Source organism: Megalobrama amblycephala, linkage group LG13 (genome assembly GCF_018812025.1).
Source record: "Megalobrama amblycephala isolate DHTTF-2021 linkage group LG13, ASM1881202v1, whole genome shotgun sequence".
Taxonomy (NCBI): domain Eukaryota; kingdom Metazoa; phylum Chordata; class Actinopteri; order Cypriniformes; family Xenocyprididae; genus Megalobrama; species Megalobrama amblycephala.
This window is the reverse complement of record NC_063056.1, coordinates 39,732,188-39,750,969: the sequence shown is the minus strand read 5'-3', so window position 1 is coordinate 39,750,969 and position 18,782 is coordinate 39,732,188. Positions and strand designations below refer to the sequence as shown.

The 18,782-nt window shown below is 40.3% G+C and overlaps 1 protein-coding gene across 1 annotated transcript in view; it reads right to left on the bottom strand.

Annotated features, from left to right (window-relative positions):
- Nucleotides 1-18,782, bottom strand: part of LOC125243561 (vacuolar protein sorting-associated protein 13B-like) — a 115,421-nt gene that overhangs the window by 46,523 nt on the left and 50,116 nt on the right. The window contains 8 exon segments of the mRNA XM_048153301.1: nt 2,051-2,168; nt 2,255-2,669; nt 3,358-3,496; nt 7,440-7,554; nt 8,942-9,110; nt 10,509-10,724; nt 11,832-12,043; nt 12,134-12,368. Of these exon segments, the coding sequence (XP_048009258.1) occupies nt 2,051-2,168; nt 2,255-2,669; nt 3,358-3,496; nt 7,440-7,554; nt 8,942-9,110; nt 10,509-10,724; nt 11,832-12,043; nt 12,134-12,368 (1,619 nt within the window).

Here is an 18,782-nt window from a genome sequence, read left to right as displayed (position 1 = left end):
TCACTGATCTGAACGGTTAGACGGTAAACTGATCAATATGGTGTGACATTTGTGCCAAAGAAAGTGTCGCCTGTTTTACTGATATCCAGATAAACAAACTGAACGTTTAGATTTGTTCAATAATGGACGTCATGAAGGAAATAACAGCAATAAGAGGAGACATAGACAAATTCATTATAAAAAGCAGTCAACACATTTCTGGTACAAACATAACACCATAATTTTTGCAAACAGGTTTCTCTAGATGAGACTCTTATTCCTCGTCTGGGATCATGTAGAGCTCTTTGAAGCTGCACTGAAACTGACATTTGGACCTTCAACCCGTTGAACCCCAGTGAAGTCCACTATATGGAGAAAAATCCTGGAATGTTTTCCTTCATTTCTTTTCCACTGAAGAAAGAAAGACATGAACATCTTGGATGACATGGAGGGAGTATTTTAATTCTGGAGTGAACTAATCCTTTAACCCAACCCTTAGCTAACCATAACCAACCCACTCGTTCCAACATCCACCCAGCTGAGAAATATTATAGCAGACGCTGTCTTATGCTCTTCCATTAGAAATGATTTCCTCTTGAAAGAATAATCTTGAATTCAAGAGATCATTAGGCCTGTCAATGCAGCTTTTCTTTTTCTCATAGTTTTCTTGCATTTTCAGCCATTTGTTCCTCTGAATCAAAGAAACAATAATCGTGACAGCAACAGGCTGAAAAACACAAGAGATGTGTGTGTGTGTGTGTGTGTGTGTGTGTGTGTGTGTGTGTGTGTGTGTGTGTGGTGTGTGGGTGTATGTGTGTAAAAGTGTGAAAAAAGTGTGAATGTAAGTGTTGTGGTTGTGATTCTCACAGTTGGGAGCGTCTCAGAATAGCATCAGAGAGACCACAACTATTCTCACACACACACACACACACACACACACACACACACACACACACACACGTGTGACATCAGTCTCAGCACAACTTCACCAGATTTCAATGAATTGTTCCATGAACACCAGTGGAAAAACAAGACAGACAGACAAAAATACAGACAGACAGACAGACAAAAATACAGACAGACAGACAAAAATACAGACAGACAGACAGACAGACAAACAGACAAATAGATGGTCAGACAGACAAAAATACAGACAGACAGACAAAAATACAGACAGACAGACAGACAGACAGACAGTCAGTCAAAAATACAGACAGACAGACAGACAGACAGACAGACAGTCAGTCAAAAATACAGACAGACAGACAAAAATACAGACAGACAGACAGACAGACAGTCAGTCAAAAATACAGACAGACAGACAAAAATACAGACAGACAGACAAAAATACAGACAGACAGACAAAAATACAGACAGACAGACAGTCAGACAAAAATACAGACAGACAGACAAACAGACGGTCAGACAAAAATACAGACAGACAGACAGACAGACAGTCAGTCAAAAATACAGACAGACAGACAAAAATACAGACAGACAGACAAAAATACAGACAGACAGACAAAAATACAGACAGTCAGACAAACAGACGGTCAGACAAAAATACAGACAGACAGACAGACAGACAAAATTACAGACAGACAGACAAAAATACAGACAGACAAACAGACAGACAGACGGTCAGACAAAAATACAGACAGACAGACAGACAAACAGACAAATAGACGGTCAGACAGACAGACAAAAATACAGACAGACAGACAAACAGACGGTCAGACAAAAATACAGACAGACAGACAGACAAAATTACAGACAGACAGACAAAAATACAGACAGACAAACAGACAGACAGACGGTCAGACAAAAATACAGACAGACAGACAGACAAACAGACAAATAGACGGTCAGACAGACAGACAAAAATACAGACAGACAGACAGACAAACAGATGGTCAGACAGATGGTCAGACAGACAGACAAAAATACAGACCGACAGACAGACAGACAAACAGACAAATAGATGGTCAGACAGACAGACAAAAATACAGACAGACAGACAGACAGACAAACAGATGGTCAGACAGATGGTCAGACAGACAGGGAGACTCACTGGTAGATGTCTTTGCGCAGTACGGCGCGCGGCAGTGGATTATCAGCCTGAGGAGCGACGCTCACAGATCCGATCTTCAACACAACCGTGTCTTCTTTCCTGTGCTTCATCTGCGAATCTGAACACAAACACACATCATTATCATCCTCATCATCATCATCATCATCAGTGTGTGACCGTGTGACTGAGGGCGACTCTGCTCACGTGTGCTGCTGTGCGCGTCCTCCAGAGGGCAGAACACACGGATCACGCTGCTGTTGACGTAGATGAGCGGCAGGCTGCTGGACGACAGCGAGCGTCCTCTCATCGGCTGTCCAGCAGACACGCGCTCTCTGATCGGGGGGCGCAGGTTCGGCGGAGGGGACACGTGGAAGACGCGCGCCACCGTCACCAGCAGGGGGCAGGAGAGCACGAGGTCGAAGGGTTGCGCCGTGAGCAGGATCTCGTGCAGGTACTGCGGCGAGCCGTCCGTCCCGTCCTCGCACAGCCTCTGGGACGGCGGCACGCGCTCCTGACGCGCCGTCAGCTTGTGCCGGACGTTCCGGGTCACGGCCTGCGTGTAGGTCACCGACAGGAAGCCATGCTGCTGGTGCGAGACCTCCAGAGCCTTCACCGCCGTCTGTCGGACCACCAGAGGTCAGAGGTGAGTCGCGGTTAAGGCTCGAGCGATCGACACTCAACAGCTACAATCACACAAACTCAAAGCAGCATGAAAACAGCGTGAGCTGAGACTGACGCGACATCAGTGCATAATCAAAAACGCTTGTGATCAGAGAGAGACACGACTGCACCGCTGCCAGCAACACTAGGGCAAGTAAATCATGTGATCATTTTCATTTTTGGGTGAACTATCCCTTTAAAAGTTATTTTTTCATCCAGCATCGGATTGATCAATGACTCAAATATGGTAAACGGAATCTCAAGAACCAGTGAGGATTGTTCTCGCGCATCAAGCTTCTGTTTATGTTCGCTGATGTGAATAAAAGCCTAAATTAAATCTGTTAATCATGCAAAGCGATCGTGTCTCTTCAGAAGACTTTGATTAGAGTGCTGCATTCATATTTTACCAGAGCCTCAGAATTTTGGGTGAACAGACTTTCAATGAAGAGACAGAAATCTCTCCGATTTCATTAGAAATATCCTCATCTGAAGATGAATTAAAGTCTTATGGGTTTGAAACGACATGAGGGAGAGTAACTGATGGCAGAATTTACACCCTAGTGGCTAATAGGAGTGTTGCTGGCGCCGCTGCAGAAGAAAGGCATCTAGAAGCGGCGTGTGTGTGAATCAGAGGCAGCGGCTCTTACAGGTGGACAGAAGCTGAAATGGCTGTAAGGCTCCTGCTTGCTGAGCGGCCGCAGCAGAACCGTGCGTCTGTTCAGCTTTTCAGTGCAAGAGAGGACGACCCCACCACACGGACCGGCACGCGGTGGGCTCTCTTCAGCACTGCACACACACCAGAGGAACACAACACAGAAACACAGGCCAAAGGTCAGTTCAGAGCTCTGATTGGCTGGCTGTTTGATTGGAAGCTGGTGAAAAAGGATTCTGGGAGCAGAGAGAAGAGAAATCACCACAGGACTGAACACAAGAGAACACACTCACTCTCACACACACACACACACACACACACACAAACACACACACACTCTGTCCAACATCAGGAACAATATAATGACGGCAGCTCTCACGGCTCTGAAAACATTGTTTGGTTGCATTCACAATCAGACACACTGTCTGGCTCGACTGCTGGTGGTTTGCGTCTCCGTATAGCTTTGTTTTCTCTTACTTTTATTGAATCTCTTACTTTTATTCATTGTTGCTTATATTATTATTATTGCCTACCACATTAATCTGACGTCGCTGGGTTGTAATCTTTGAATCTAAATCGCTGTTACAACGCGTTTGCATCTCGCTAGCTTGTTAACTTGTCATCAGTCTCGCGCGCTCCTCTTCAACGCGTTCATCAAACAGCTGTGGCAACTCGGATCTACAAACACGGTGAGTCATGTCATCCTCTCACAGAATTGTTTCCTGTTCCATCTGTCACATGTTCAGCATAGCCCTCTCTGTCAGCGACGAGGGATTTACATGTCAAAACTGTAGGGAAATAGTCAGGCTGACAGAGAGAATCTCAGAATTAGAGACACGCATCCAAACTTTAATCGAGGATAGTAAGAATGCAGGGGCTTCAGATACTGTTTTGGATGCGACTAGCTTAGTGAACTCTGTACATTGTTCGGTTCCGGCTGTAGAGCCCGCGCAGCAGGGCACTTGGGTAACGGTGAGGCGGCCTAGCCGCGGAAAACACCACTCTTCCGTTCCAGTAAGAACATCAAACAGGTTCTCCCCACTCAGTGACGCACCCACTGAGAATCCTGTTGAAAGTGCCCTAGTAATTGGCGATTCTATTACACGGAACGTGAAAATAGAGACACCAGCCACCATAGTCACATGTTTGCCGGGAGCCAGAGCACCTGACATCAAAGCAAATTTAAAAGGTGCTGGCTAATGCTAATCGTAAATATTCTAAAATTATTATTCACGTCGGCACAAATGATGTTCGACTTCGCCAGTCGGAGATCACTAAAATTAACATTAAAGAGGTGTGTGAACTCGCAAGTACAATGTCAGGAGAAGTAATTTGCTCTGGCCCTCTTCCTGTTCGTCGGAGTGATGAGATAGTTAGCAGGTTATCATCACTCAATGGCTGGCTGTCTAAGTGGTGTCCGCAGAATAATATAGGTTTCATAGACAATTGGAAAAGCTTTTGGGGCAGACCTGATCTGTTGAAAAGAGATGGTATTCATCCGTCCCGGGATGGTGCTGCTCTTCTCTCTAGTAATATGGCACATAGTCTTAGAGCTGAAACATGACAAACTGGGGCCCAGGACAGGAAGCAGACAGACTGGCTAAACCGACCGTCTGCTAGCTGCCTCGCGTTACAGAAGTCAGATAAATCCCAACACATAGAAACTCTTTCACCTAGATATTATCAAATAGAGACTGTGTCTGTACCCCGAATTAGTAAAAACAAAAAACTTCCAAACCCATTTAATGGTAAAAATTTAATTGATGTTCAACAAATAAAAAATAGAGATAATAATGATAAACAAATGATAAAGCTTGGGTTGTTAAATATTAGATCACTTTCTTCAAAAGCACTTATTGTAAACGATATTATCACAGACAATAATCTAGATGTGCTGTGTTTGACAGAAACCTGGCTAAAACCGGACGATTACATACTTTAAATGAGTCTAGTCCTCAAGGTTATGACTATCGACACAATCCTCGACAGAAAGGCAAAGGGGGAGGTGTTGCTGTAATTTATAGTAATATTTACAGTATCAGCCAGAAGTCATTCAAATATAATTCCTTCGAAGTGATGGTGCTTTACGTAACATTATGTAAGTTGACATTTGTGCTGGCTACTGTATACAGGCCACCAGGGCACAATACAGACTTTATTCAAAGAGATTGCTGATTTTCTATCAGAATTAGTACTAGCTGCAGATAAAGTCCTTGTTGTTGGTGATTTTAATATCCATGTAGATAATAAAAAAGACTCATTAGGATTGGCATTTACAGACATTCTAAACTCTATTGGTGTTAGACAACACGTGTCAGGACCCACTCATTGTCGTAATCATACTTTAGATCTAATATTGTCACATGGAATCGATATTGACGCTGTTGAAATTCTGCAGCAGAGTGACGACATCTCAGATCATTATCTAGTCTCGTGTTTACTACATTTAATTAAAGCGGCTAAACTGCCTCTCTGCCATAAATATGGTAGAACCATCACTTCTACCACTAAAGATCGCTTTATAAATAATCTTCCTGATCAGTTTCATCGCCTTAGCATACCAGACAGCTTAGAAGACCTCGATATTGCAACAGAAACTATTGACTCTCTCTTTTCCAGCACATTAGACTCAGTTGCTCCTTTGTGTTTAAAAAAGATTAAGGAAATTAATCCAACACCATGGTACAATGAGCAGACTCGGGCCCTAAAAACTGCAGCCAGAAAAATGGAGCGCAGCTGGAAGAAAACAAAACTAGAAGTATTTCGCATTTCGTGGAGAGAGAAAATGATTGAGTACAGAAAGGCCTTAAAAACTGCTAGATCTGCCTATTTTTCAAAACTTTTAGAAGAAAATAAACACAACCCTAGGTATTTATTTGATACAGTGGCTAAATTAACAAGAAATAAAGCTTCAACTTCTGATGTTTCCCAAAGAGCACAGCAGTAATGACTTTATGAACTTCTTTACTTGCAAGATTGATAATATTAGAGAGAAAATTATAACCATGCAACCGTCTACTACAGTATCGTGTCAGACAGTGCATTGTAGTGTCCCTAAAGAAAAATTCAATTCATTTTCTGCTTTAGGAGAGGAAGAATTGTCTATTTGTGTCTGCTCACACCCAAATAGGGTCAAATTTGACAAGCTATAATAAATGATCTGTGGGGTATTTTGAGCTGAAACTTCACAGACACATTCTGGAGACACCAGAGACTGATATTACATCTTGTGAAAGGGGCATTATAGTCTCCTTTAATATTAATATTAATGTACTGACAAGTTTATAGTTTACAGCATCGATTGAGAGATTATTTTCCTTAAGAAAATGGACATAAGAAACAATCAATAGCTGAATTGAAATCAAATCAAATTGTTAAATATGTATGCATTTCTATTAGCGAGCATGTTAACTGAACCAGCAGTGCATCATGGGAAGGCTGCATGTTTTTGGATCTGACTTCGGAAGCGAGTGTGATCCGGTTCTGGTGTTGGACAGAGAGCAGCTGTGTGTGTGTGTGTGTGTGTGTGAGCGTCAGACTGAAGCTGCGGCGCTGCAGGTCTCACCGCAGGCGTCTCCTTGCACTGCAGGATCACTCCGTCATAGAGCCAGCGCTCAGCAGGCCTACAACACACACAAGCTCTGGGTGAAGAGACACCGCCGCCCGCCACTGTACCGACTCGCTGATCTACACACTTCTCTCTGCTCCCAAACACATCGTCATCAACCACAGATCTGTGTGTGTGTGTGCTTGTTTTCATGATTTATGAGGACACAAATTTGTATAATGACAAGGATATTACACTGGTATTACGACGTAAACATGAAATATGAGCACATTTCATATTTAAAATAGCTTTAAAAACACACTAAACAATGTTTTATTAAAAATGTAAAAATGCATAATGTTTCCTGTGATGGGTAGGGTTAGGAGTAGAGGTAGAGTAGGGGAGAGAATGTACAGTATAAAAACCATTACGCCTATGAGAGACCTCACTGAGATAGCAAAACAAACGTGTGTGTGTGTGTGTGTGTGTGTGTGTGTGTGTGTGTCAGAGTGTGAGTGTGTCCTGCTCACCTGCTTCTGTAGTGATCTATGTGGAAGCTTCCCACTTTACACTTCACCTTTGTATAAACATCCTGAACGTCCACAGATGCGCTCATGTCCTCCATCTCTGCCATCACACACAGCTCTGAACACACACACACACACACACACACACACACACACACACACACACACAGGTGAAATGAATATCATTGATCATCTCCTAACAAGGCCACATATTAATGTCTGTGTAGATTAGACAGTAAACTATCAATCAGTTCTCGCCATTATCGTGTTGAAGGAGGAGAAATGGGCAGGAATAAAGATCTGGTACAGCAAGACGACGGGTCAGAGAATCTCTGAAACTGAGAATTTACCAACAGTGTCCGAGGAGGAACAAACCATCGATTCATCGATTCACGAAGGATAACGCACCTGCCACAACTCACACACTGAGGGATGGTTTGAGGAACATGATGAAGAGTTCAAGGTGTTTCCTGGGCTCCAAATTCCCCAGATCTCAATCCGTCTGCTGACCAACAGTTCAACCGAGAAGCTGACTGAAAGTGGTGCGATAACTCTCGCATATAATATATAATCTCTGAATCCTCTAGAGAAAGTCAAAGAACGGAAAACTGATGTTGAATAAGGGTCAGATCTTCTCTGGACGCAGCAATGAAGCAGCTGCAGATGTGGAGCAGCAGACACTCGTTCTGCCTCAGCAGCAGGTCAGAGGTCAGAGGTCAGCGGGCCGCTCGTTCTGTGTGTGTGCGACCGGAGGATCGTGTCAGTTCTCTGTCAATCTCCGCTTGTTCTGCTGTCCGTGCAGCTGTGATCCCTCGGCCCACCAGCTCAGAGCCGCTTCCTGTTTCCTGTTCGGAGGGGCGACGTGTCGATTCAGCACCAAACAGCCCCGAGAAAAATAACAACAAACAACAGGAGCGGCGGAGGCGCGAGAGCTCGGAGCGTCCCTCAGGGTCGAGTCTCAGTGCGCTCGCCTTCCGCACACGCTCAGATCTCCTCGCAGCTGAACCCCTGCGCTCGCTTTCCTTCCGCAGCCGCTCTCTTCTGCCCGAAATATCAACAGCATGTGTCCGCTGGAGCCGTGACGGGTCACATGGGTTTGTCAGATTACTGATCTGTCACATCAAACGAGAACTGAACTGACTGATGCGGTGACGAGGATGAGGAGAGTCACGTGATCTGATCACTGGTGCAAACAGGCACTAAAACACTGTGATCGCATCACTGAACGCACATACGGAAACATGTGGTCACGTGTTCTGAGACAGAAAGAGCAGCAAAACAAGTGATTCAAACACAAATTACAGAGGAGACATGAAGGTAGAGTGTGAACTGAGAATGAGTCTCGCGAACACAAGCGTCACATTTGAAACGTCTCCTCTGACTATATTAGACCTCACTAAGGTAAGATCTGCTAGTTTAAGAGCTATCCAGCTGGAAACAGGCCGTGTGTGTGTGTGTGTGTGTGTGTGTGTGTGTGTGTGTGTGTGTGTGTGTGTGGTCAGTACCGTTGTTTCTGGACGCGCTGTCGCAGGAGAAGAGCTGCAGCGTGAGTTTCGGCAGCATCCACTGCATCCAGACGCTCAGTTTTCCGCTGGCGCCGCTGATGCTGCAGGTCTTCTGCTCCAGCGTCATGGTCTCACACGCCGCAGGCTCCTCGGTGTGCGCCGAATCTCCCTGAAACAGCGAATGTACACACAACACATGACCCCACAGGTGCTGACGGACACAGAGAGACGCTAACCCTGACCCTGAGTGAGTGAGTGAGTTATGATATTGTGAAGAAACGTTTATTGAAGTAGAAGGTTCAAGTTGACTCGTCTGGTCTCTAAACCTCTCGTTTGGTACAGTAGGTGATGTCTGACCGAGCAAAATCGACATCTTCACTCTTTATTCAAACATTATTCAGAATGTGATGAAGACTGTGTCAGCTTATTGCACAGTTGTGCTTGGAGTCGATAGTTTTATTTGTGATGATGACGTAATGAAACGTGACAAATTGTGCCGCCAACCAATGAGATGAAACATTAATAATAATTATGTTGTAGTCAATGTTTGCTTTTTCCTGTCAGCTTTTTGTTTTTCTATGCATTTTTTTGAATAGTAAATTTTAACCTCTGGCTGTAGTTTGCCTTTTTTGCCAAATAATTCTGTCAGATAAATATCTTAATGTTTTGTTCTTCCCTTATATTTAAATTTTTTTAAATATATAAAATATTTTCCTCATATTTTGATGGTTTATTCATTATTTATACATTAAAACAATGTATATATATATATATATATATATATATATATATATATATATATATATATAATACCCAAAAATCTTCATACAGTGGACTACCAGTAAAATTTATAAAAATTTGGAACCAAAAATTATTCAGACACTTTGACCTGACCATGTTTTGCTTAAGTGTTATCTGACATAATTAAGATAATTTTTTTCTGACAAAGTTTAACTGTGAGATCTTGTCATATTTTATTACCATTTTTTAAACTATAGTGAATAAACAGAATTAATGAATGAAATGCTCAAGGTGTGTGAATAAATGTTTGTTTGACTGTATATATCTTGCTGTCAGTCAACTTAAACAATTAACTAATCAATCACACTTTTTTTTTTTTTAATCATCCACAATTAATCACACCTAACATTAAAGTTAATATATTTTTATATTAAAAAATGTTTTTGACCAATTGTAAACAGTGCTTGAAGATTTTCAGGTCAAGAACACATTAAATTGATCAAAACAATAAAGACATTTATAATGTTACAAAAGATTCTATTTCAAATAAAAGTTGTTCTTTTGAACTTTCTATTTATCAAAGAATCATGAAAAATAAAATGTGAATTTAATTGAATCAGAATGATTTCTGAAGGATCATGTGACACTGAAGACTGGAGTAATGATGCTGAAAATTCAGCTTTGATCACAGGAATTTAAACTGTAATAATATTTCATAATATTACTATTATGTTCAAAAACATTTAAAAAACTTAATTATTCCATAATATACATATCTATCTATCTATGATCAGTCTGTGTGAGGCGATGGCGTGTGACCTCTGACCTCTGTAGGAGAGCCCAGGTCAGCTGAAGGGCTGTAGGTGCTGGTGTCCGGCGGGACGGTGCCTGCGCTGCTGTGGACGGGTGACGAGGGTCCAGCGGGGGGCGCCGAGGAGTCTGGGAATCCTGCTGACGGCCTCTGTGTTCCTCTGCTCTGCATCCGGTCAAACGCGCTGAAGATCTGACTCCATCGACACCACAGACCGAACACCAGCTGAACCTGAGACGCAGAGCGGGTTTAAAACTCTTCATGGCTTTAATTTACTGAATTTATGACACAAACTGAAAGCATTAAGGGCTTCTAAAGAGCCGCAGATTAAAGATGAATGTTGAGTAACTTCCTGCTGAATCAAAATACAATGAAACACTTGTAGAAACGAGCCGTTTGACGTCAATCGCCCGGCGTCACGTGACTCCACAGCGCTTCCTAATGTCTCTAGAAGAGCATCATCAGCACGTCCTCTCGGTTCATGATGATCAGATGCTCATAAACAGATCATTGTCATCAAACACTGGCTGAACGCCTGAACGTCACTATAAATAAACTCCGGTTCGTTCAAACACAGCAGCTGAATCTCACTAGTTCCTACAGAAAACATGACCAACATCTGTGTGTGTGAGGGGCGTCTCATCGCTGGATTCTCCTCTCGGGATCAGAGATTCACACAAACAAGCAGAAATCATCAATACATGATGGTGTCTGTCTATCCTATCGCCATCATTTCAGGCATGATTTTATATAAGAAAAACCCGGCAGACCGAGTGAGACGACAGACAGACAGACGGCGAGAGGCCGGGAGATGTTATGTGTGTGACTCACGGTAAATCCACAAAATCACAAACAAGCGAATCATTTTTTCCTCCATCTCACTGCAGTTCTGCTGTTTGTTTTGGGCAGCTATTATTTAACACACGTTTCCTTTCCACTACATTCCGCTCACAGCCAATCGGCACGCAGCAATCAGCAGCGCCGCAGATCTGCGCTCAGATACGTCAACATTCATTTCACATGGACCCAAACAACAAGATGCTCCGCACGAGAGCAGACGCGTATTCAAAACACACAGTCTGGATCTCATGTTTCCACACGGCACTGAGTGGATCGAGTGAACGTGTGTTTGTGTGCGGATCATCAACAGGAGGACGCTGATGTTTCCACTGGTGACACTAAATCCGGCTGTAAGTGTTTCAGTCGAACCGTCACTCGGTCACTGCTGAAAACTCACATTAATCCTCTACAATAAATGATTATTTACACAGACAAAATCAAGCCCCGCCCTACATTTGCTCTCGTTCCAGCATATATAGATGGGAAACGCGGCAGTACCTGCGGGTTGGAGCACTTCAGGTGCACCGGCTGCAGGTCCACATGCAGACACATGATGAAGGCGTCTTTGCTCTCGGGCTGTAGTTTCGGGGCGGTGAGCGCCAGCGTGGAGGTGCAGCCCAGCGGCTCGAGGACACTGAGCGAACGCTGCTGTCCCAGGAGAGAGTAGACGCTCAGCTGACTCACACACACCGTCCAGGGGAACGCATCACCTGCGAACACACACACACACACACACACACACGTCACGCTCGTGTTTTCAGGATCTACAGACAGAGATGGGAAGCGTGTGGCGCTCGTACCCTCCTCCAGCACGGGTCTGGGCACGGTGAAGGGCACGTCCTGCAGCGGCTCCATGCGTCGGTGTCCTGCGCTCAACACACTGATCTGCGGCAGACACAGCACCAGCGTCCCCGGCATACACGCCTGACTGTGGTACCAGCTGCGGACGGTGCCGGGGATGTCGCCGCTCACCAGCGTGCTGGGCGACGGGAGGCTGTCGGACGGGACGAACACGCAGCACGACTGCACCTCCACCTGCATGGAAACACACACAGTTAACACGTCACATGAGCGGTTCCTCTCTGATAAAGCATCTGAAACACTGAAACATCAACACTTATTGAACTGAATTGATCTGAATAATGACTCTATTCTCTTCTGTAGAGCAGAATCTGAATTAGTCTCATATTTGATGAAGTTTGCATCGATGATTCTGCTGTTTTCCTGTTTATTACTGTGAAGCTGCTTTGACTGAAAGCTTGTTTCCGCCACTCAATAAAAAATAAAAAAAGGTAACTGCAACTTTTTATCTCACATTTCTTTTTTTTCTTCTCAGAACTGTGTGATATTAAATCATAATTCTGAGAAATAAAGTCAGTCTTTTTTTCCCTTCTGAATTGGACTTGGAAAAGAAGTCAGAATTGAGTTATAAAGTCAGAATGGCGAGAAAAGTCAGAATTGTGAGATATAAAGTCAGAATTACGAGATATAAAGTCAGAATTGCGAGAAAAAGTCAGAATTGTGAGAAAAAGTCAGAATTGCGAGAAAAAGTCAGAATTGTGAGATATAAAGTCATAATTGCGAGAAAAAGTCAGAATTACGAGAAAAAGTCAGAATTGCGAGAAAGTCAGAATTGTGAGATATAAAGTCAGAATTACGAGATATAAAGTCAGAATTGCGAGAAAAAGTCAGAATTGTGAGAAAAAGTCAGAATTGTGAGATATAAAGTCAGAATTACGAGATATAAAGTCAGAATTGCGAGAAAAAGTCAGAATTGTGAGAAAAAGTCAGAATTGTGAGAAAAAGTCAGAATTGTGAGATATAAAGTCAGAATTGCGAGAAAAAGTCAGAATTGCGAGAAAAAGTCAGAATTGTGAGATATAAAGTCAGAATTGCGAGAAAAAGTCAGAATTGAGAAAAAGTCAGAATTGTGAGATATAAAGTCAGAATTACGAGATATAAAGTCAGAATTGCGAGAAAAAGTCAGAATTGCGAGAAAAAGTCAGAATTGTGAGATATAAAGTCAGAATTGCGAGAAAAAGTCAGAATTGTGAGATATAAAGTCAGAATTGCGAGAAAAAGTCAGAATTACGAGAAAAAGTCAGAATTGCGAGAAAAGTCAGAATTGTGAGATATAAAGTCAGAATTACGAGATATAAAGTCAGAATTGCGAGAAAAAGTCAGAATTACGAGAAAAAGTCAGAATTGCGAGAAAAAGTCAGAATTGTGAGATATAAAGTCAGAATTACGAGATATAAAGTCAGAATTGCGAGAAAAAGTCAGAATTGCGAGAAAAAGTCAGAATTGTGAGAAAAAGTCAGAATTGTGAGATATAAAGTCAGAATTACGAGAAAAAGTCAGAATTACGAGAAAAAGTCAGAATTGCGAGAAAGTCAGAATTGTGAGATATAAAGTCAGAATTACGAGATATAAAGTCAGAATTGCGAGAAAAAGTCAGAATTGCGAGAAAAAGTCAGAATTGCGAGATAAAAAGTCAGAATTGTGAGATATAAAGTCAGAATTGCGAGATATAAAGTCAGAATTGCGAGAAAAAGTCAGAATTGTGAGATATAAAGTCAGAATTACGAGATATAAAGTCAGAATTGCGAGAAAGTCAGAATTGTGAGATATAAAGTCAGAATTACGAGATATAAAGTCAGAATTGCGAGAAAAAGTCAGAATTGCGAGAAAAAGTCAGAATTGTGAGATATAAAGTCAGAATTGCGAGAAAAAGTCAGAATTACGAGAAAAAGTCAGAATTGCGAGAAAGTCAGAATTGTGAGATATAAAGTCAGAATTACGAGATATAAAGTCAGAATTGCGAGAAAAAGTCAGAATTACGAGAAAGTCAGAATTGCGAGAAAAAGTCAGAATTGTGAGAATAAAGTCAGAATTACGAGATATAAAGTCAGAATTGCGAGAAAAAGTCAGAATTGCGAGAAAAAGTCAGAATTGTGAGAAAAAGTCAGAATTGCGAGAAAAAGTCAGAATTGTGAGATAAAAGTCAGAATTGCGAGATATAAAGTCAGAATTGCGAGAAAAAGTCAGAATTGTGAGATATAAAGTCAGAATTGCGAGATATAAAGTCAGAATTGCGAGAAAAAGTCAGAATTGTGAGAAAAAGTCAGAATTGTGAGAAAAAGTCAGAATTGTGAGATATAAAGTCAGAATTGCGAGAAAAAGTCAGAATTGTGAGATATAAAGTCAGAATTGCGAGATATAAAGTCAGAATTGCGAGAAAAAGTCAGAATTGTGAGATATAAAGTCAGAATTACGAGATATAAAGTCAGAATTGCGAGAAAAAGTCAGAATTGAGAAAAAGTCAGAATTGTGAGATATAAAGTCAGAATTGCGAGAAAAAGTCAGAATTACGAGAAAAAGTCAGAATTGTGAGATATAAAGTCAGAATTGTGAGATATAAAGTCAGAATTACGAGATATAAAGTCAGAATTGTGAGATATAAAGTCAGAATTGTGAGAAAAAGTCAGAATTGCGAGAAAAAGTCAGAATTGCGAGAAAAAGTCAGAATTGTGAGAAAAAGTCAGAATTGCGAGATATAAAGTCAGAATTGAGTTATAAAGTCAGAATTGCGAGATATAAAGTCAGAATTGCGAGAAAAAGTCAGAATTGCGAGAAAAAGTCAGAATTGTGAGAAAAAGTCAGAATTGCGAGATATAAAGTCAGAATTGAGTTATAAAGTCAGAATTGCGAGATATAAAGTCAGAATTGCGAGAAAAAGTCAGAATTGTGAGATATAAAGTCAGAATTGAGTTATAAAGTCAGAATTGCGAGATATAAAGTCAGAATTGCGTTATAAAGTCAGAATTGTGAGATATAAAGTCAGAATTACGAGATATAAAGTCAGAATTGCGAGAAAAAGTCAGAATTGCGAGAAAAAGTCAGAATTGTGAGAAAAGTCAGAATTGCGAGAAAAATCCCATCGAGGAGGTAGATATAGAGGATGTTAAGCTGCCGTAACGCCGTGTTCAGTTCTAGTCTGGGTTTTTTTATATCGCGCTGCCTTTCTGCAAGTGATTTTAATTTTCTGTCATGATTGTGAAAAATGTCGCCATTGTTGGTCATTTATGCTGAATCGAGAACTGTAATAGGAACTCACGATATCGTTCGGGGGAAAAAAAACTGCTAATACAATTTTTGCCTTGGTTGAGAAGGTGAGACGACTGCAAATGTAATAAGTCACTAAATAAACCCACTATCTTTCACTCAAAATAAACACATACTGTACTTAGCTGAGTTTTGTATTTGGTTTTTGTGTAATATTTAATTAACATTGTTTGTGAGTATGACTCACTCGCTTGTGAATGATTATAACTTGCACACATAACTTGATTTCGGTTGTCATTTGTTGAAATAAATACAAAAATACAGCGTGTCGGTGTCTGTCCCTGAATGTGACCCTCCGATTCTCCTTCGTGGTCATATGGGAAAGTGAATATTTACAAAAACAACATTAAAACTAGTTACATTTACACGCTTCCAACAAAGAAATGCATCGACTTCTGTAGCTTGTTAAACATTTATTTTATTTTGACATTTTCTACAATACGACGGCTGAAGAGCAGCGCGTTGTTTTCATGAGATCAACATGAACGGAATACAAAAAAAGTTAAAACACCAAATTATCATTCAGAATCTTCTCCTCCCTGCAAACGATACATGAAGATGTGATAACCAATCAAAAACAAAAGTCAGTATCCATATTCATTTCATTCAGCAGACGCAAAACGCTATAAAAGGCGACAACTTTTAAAGTAAAAAAACTAAAGTTATAAAAAAGTATAAATTGCGATAAAAACACCTTCTGGTTCTCGATTTTAAATTTGAGCAACCATAAACAACGCAAAACAGAATTGATTCCTATATGAAACATCACTCCCTGCCCTCCGGACAATTCGCGCTGCTGCTGTGACGTCAGAAACCAACCTATTGCGAGAAAAAGTCAGAATTGCGTTATAAAGTCAGAATTGTGAGATATAAAGTCAGAATTACGAGATATAGTCAGAATTGCGAGAAAAAGTCAGAATTGTGAGAAAAAGTCAGAATTGTGAGAATAAAGTCAGAATTGCGAGAAAAAGTCAGAATTACGAGAAAAAGTCAGAATTGCGAGAAAGTCAGAATTGTGAGATATAAAGTCAGAATTACGAGATATAAAGTCAGAATTGCGAGAAAAAGTCAGAATTGCGAGAAAAAGTCAGAATTGTGAGAAAAGTCAGAATTGCGAGAAAAAGTCAGAATTGTGAGAAAAAGTCATTGAATTGCGAGATATAAAGTCAGAATTGAGATTAGGAGAAAAAGTCAGAATTGCGAGAAAAAGTCAGAATTGCGAGAAAAAGTCAGAATTGTGAGATATAAAGTCAGAATTACGAGATAAAGTCAGAATTGTGAGAAAAAGTCAGAAGTCAGAATTGCGAGATATAAAGTCAGAATTGAGTTATAAAGTCAGAATTGCGAGATATAAAGTCAGAATTGCGTTATAAAGTCAGAATTGCGAGATATAAAGTCAGAATTGAGTTATAAAGTCAGAACTGAGTTATAAAGTCAGAATTGCGAGATATAAAGTCAGAATTGCGTTATAAAGTCAGAATTGAGTTATAAAGTCAGAATTGTGAGTTATAAAGTCAGAATTGCGAGAAAAAGTCAGAATTGCGAGAAAAAGTCAGAATTGTGAGATATAAAGTCAGAATTGCGAGAAAAAGTCAGAATTGTGAGATATAAAGTCAGAATTACGAGATATAAAGTCAGAATTGCGAGAAAGTCAGAATTGTGAGATATAAAGTCAGAATTGCGAGAAAAAGTCAGAATTGCGAGAAAAAGTCAGAATTGTGAGAAAAGTCAGAATTGCGATATATAAAGTCAGAATTGCGAGAAAAAGTCAGAATTGCGAGAAAAAGTCAGAATTGAGAAAAGTGAGATATAAAAGTCAGAATTGCGAGAAAAAGTCAGAATTGCGTGATATAAAGTCAGAATTGTGAGTTATAAAGTCAGAATTGCGAGATATAAAGTCAGAATTGCGTTATAAAGTCAGAATTGCTAGATATAAAGTCAGAATTGCGAGATATAAAGTCAGAATTGTGAGATATAAAGTCAGAATTGAGTTATAAAGTCAGAATTGCGTTATAAAGTCAGAATTGCGAGAAAAAGTCAGAAGTCAGAATAGCGAAATTTAAAGTCAAAATTGAGTTATAAAGTCAGAATTGCGAGAAAAAGTCAGAATTGTGAGATATAAAGTCAGAATTTAGTTAAAAGTCAGAATGTGAGATATAAAGTCAGAATTTAGTTATAAAGTCAGAATTGCGAGATATAAAGTCAGAATTGCGTTATAAAGTCAGAATTGCGAGATATAAAGTCAGAATTGCGAGAAAAAGTCAGAATTGTGAGATATAAAGTCAGAATTACGAGATATAAAGTCAGAATTGTGAGAAAAAAGTCAGAAGTCAGAATTGCGAGATATAAAGTCAGAATTGAGTTATAAAGTCAGAATTGCGAGAATAAAGTCAGAATTACGTTATAAAGTCAGAATTGCGAGATATAAAGTCAGAATTGAGTTATAAAGTCAGAATTGAGTTATAAAGTCAGAATTGCGAGATATAAAGTCAGAATTGCGTTATAAAGTCAGAATTGAGTTATAAAGTCAGAATTGTGAGTTATAAAGTCAGAATTGCGAGAAAAAGTCAGAATTGCGAGAAAAAGTCAGAATTGTGAGATATAAAGTCAGAATTGCGAGAAAAAGTCAGAATTGTGAGATATAAAGTCAGAATTACGAGATATAAAGTCAGAATTGCGAGAAAGTCAGAATTGTGAGATATAAAGTCAGAATTGCGAGAAAAAGTCAGAATTGCGAGAAAAAGTCAGAATTGTGAGAAAAGTCAGAATTGCGATATAAAGTCAGAATTGCGAGAAAAAGTCAGAATTGTGAGAAAAGTCAGAATTGCGATATATAAAGTCAGAATTGTGAGAAAAAGTCAGAATTGCGAGTTATAAAGTCAGAATTGCGAGAAAAAGTCAGAATTGCGTTATAAAGTCAGAATTGTGAGATATAAAGTCAGAATTGCGAGAAAAAGTCAGAATTACGAGAAAAAGTCAGAATTGCGAGAAAGTCAGAATTGTGAGATATAAAGTCAGAATTACGAGATATAAAGTCAGAATTGCGAGAAAAAGTCAGAATTGCGAGAAAAAGTCAGAATTGTGAGAAAAGTCAGAATTGCGAGAAAAAGTCAGAATTGCGAGATATAAAGTCAGAATTGAGTTATAAAGTCAGAATTGCGAGATATAAAGTCAGAATTGCGAGAAAAAGTCAGAATTGTGAGATATAAAGTCAGAATTACGAGATATAAAGTCAGAATTGTGAGAAAAAGTCAGAAGTCAGAATTGCGAGATATAAAGTCAGAATTGAGTTATAAAGTCAGAATTGCGAGATATAAAGTCAGA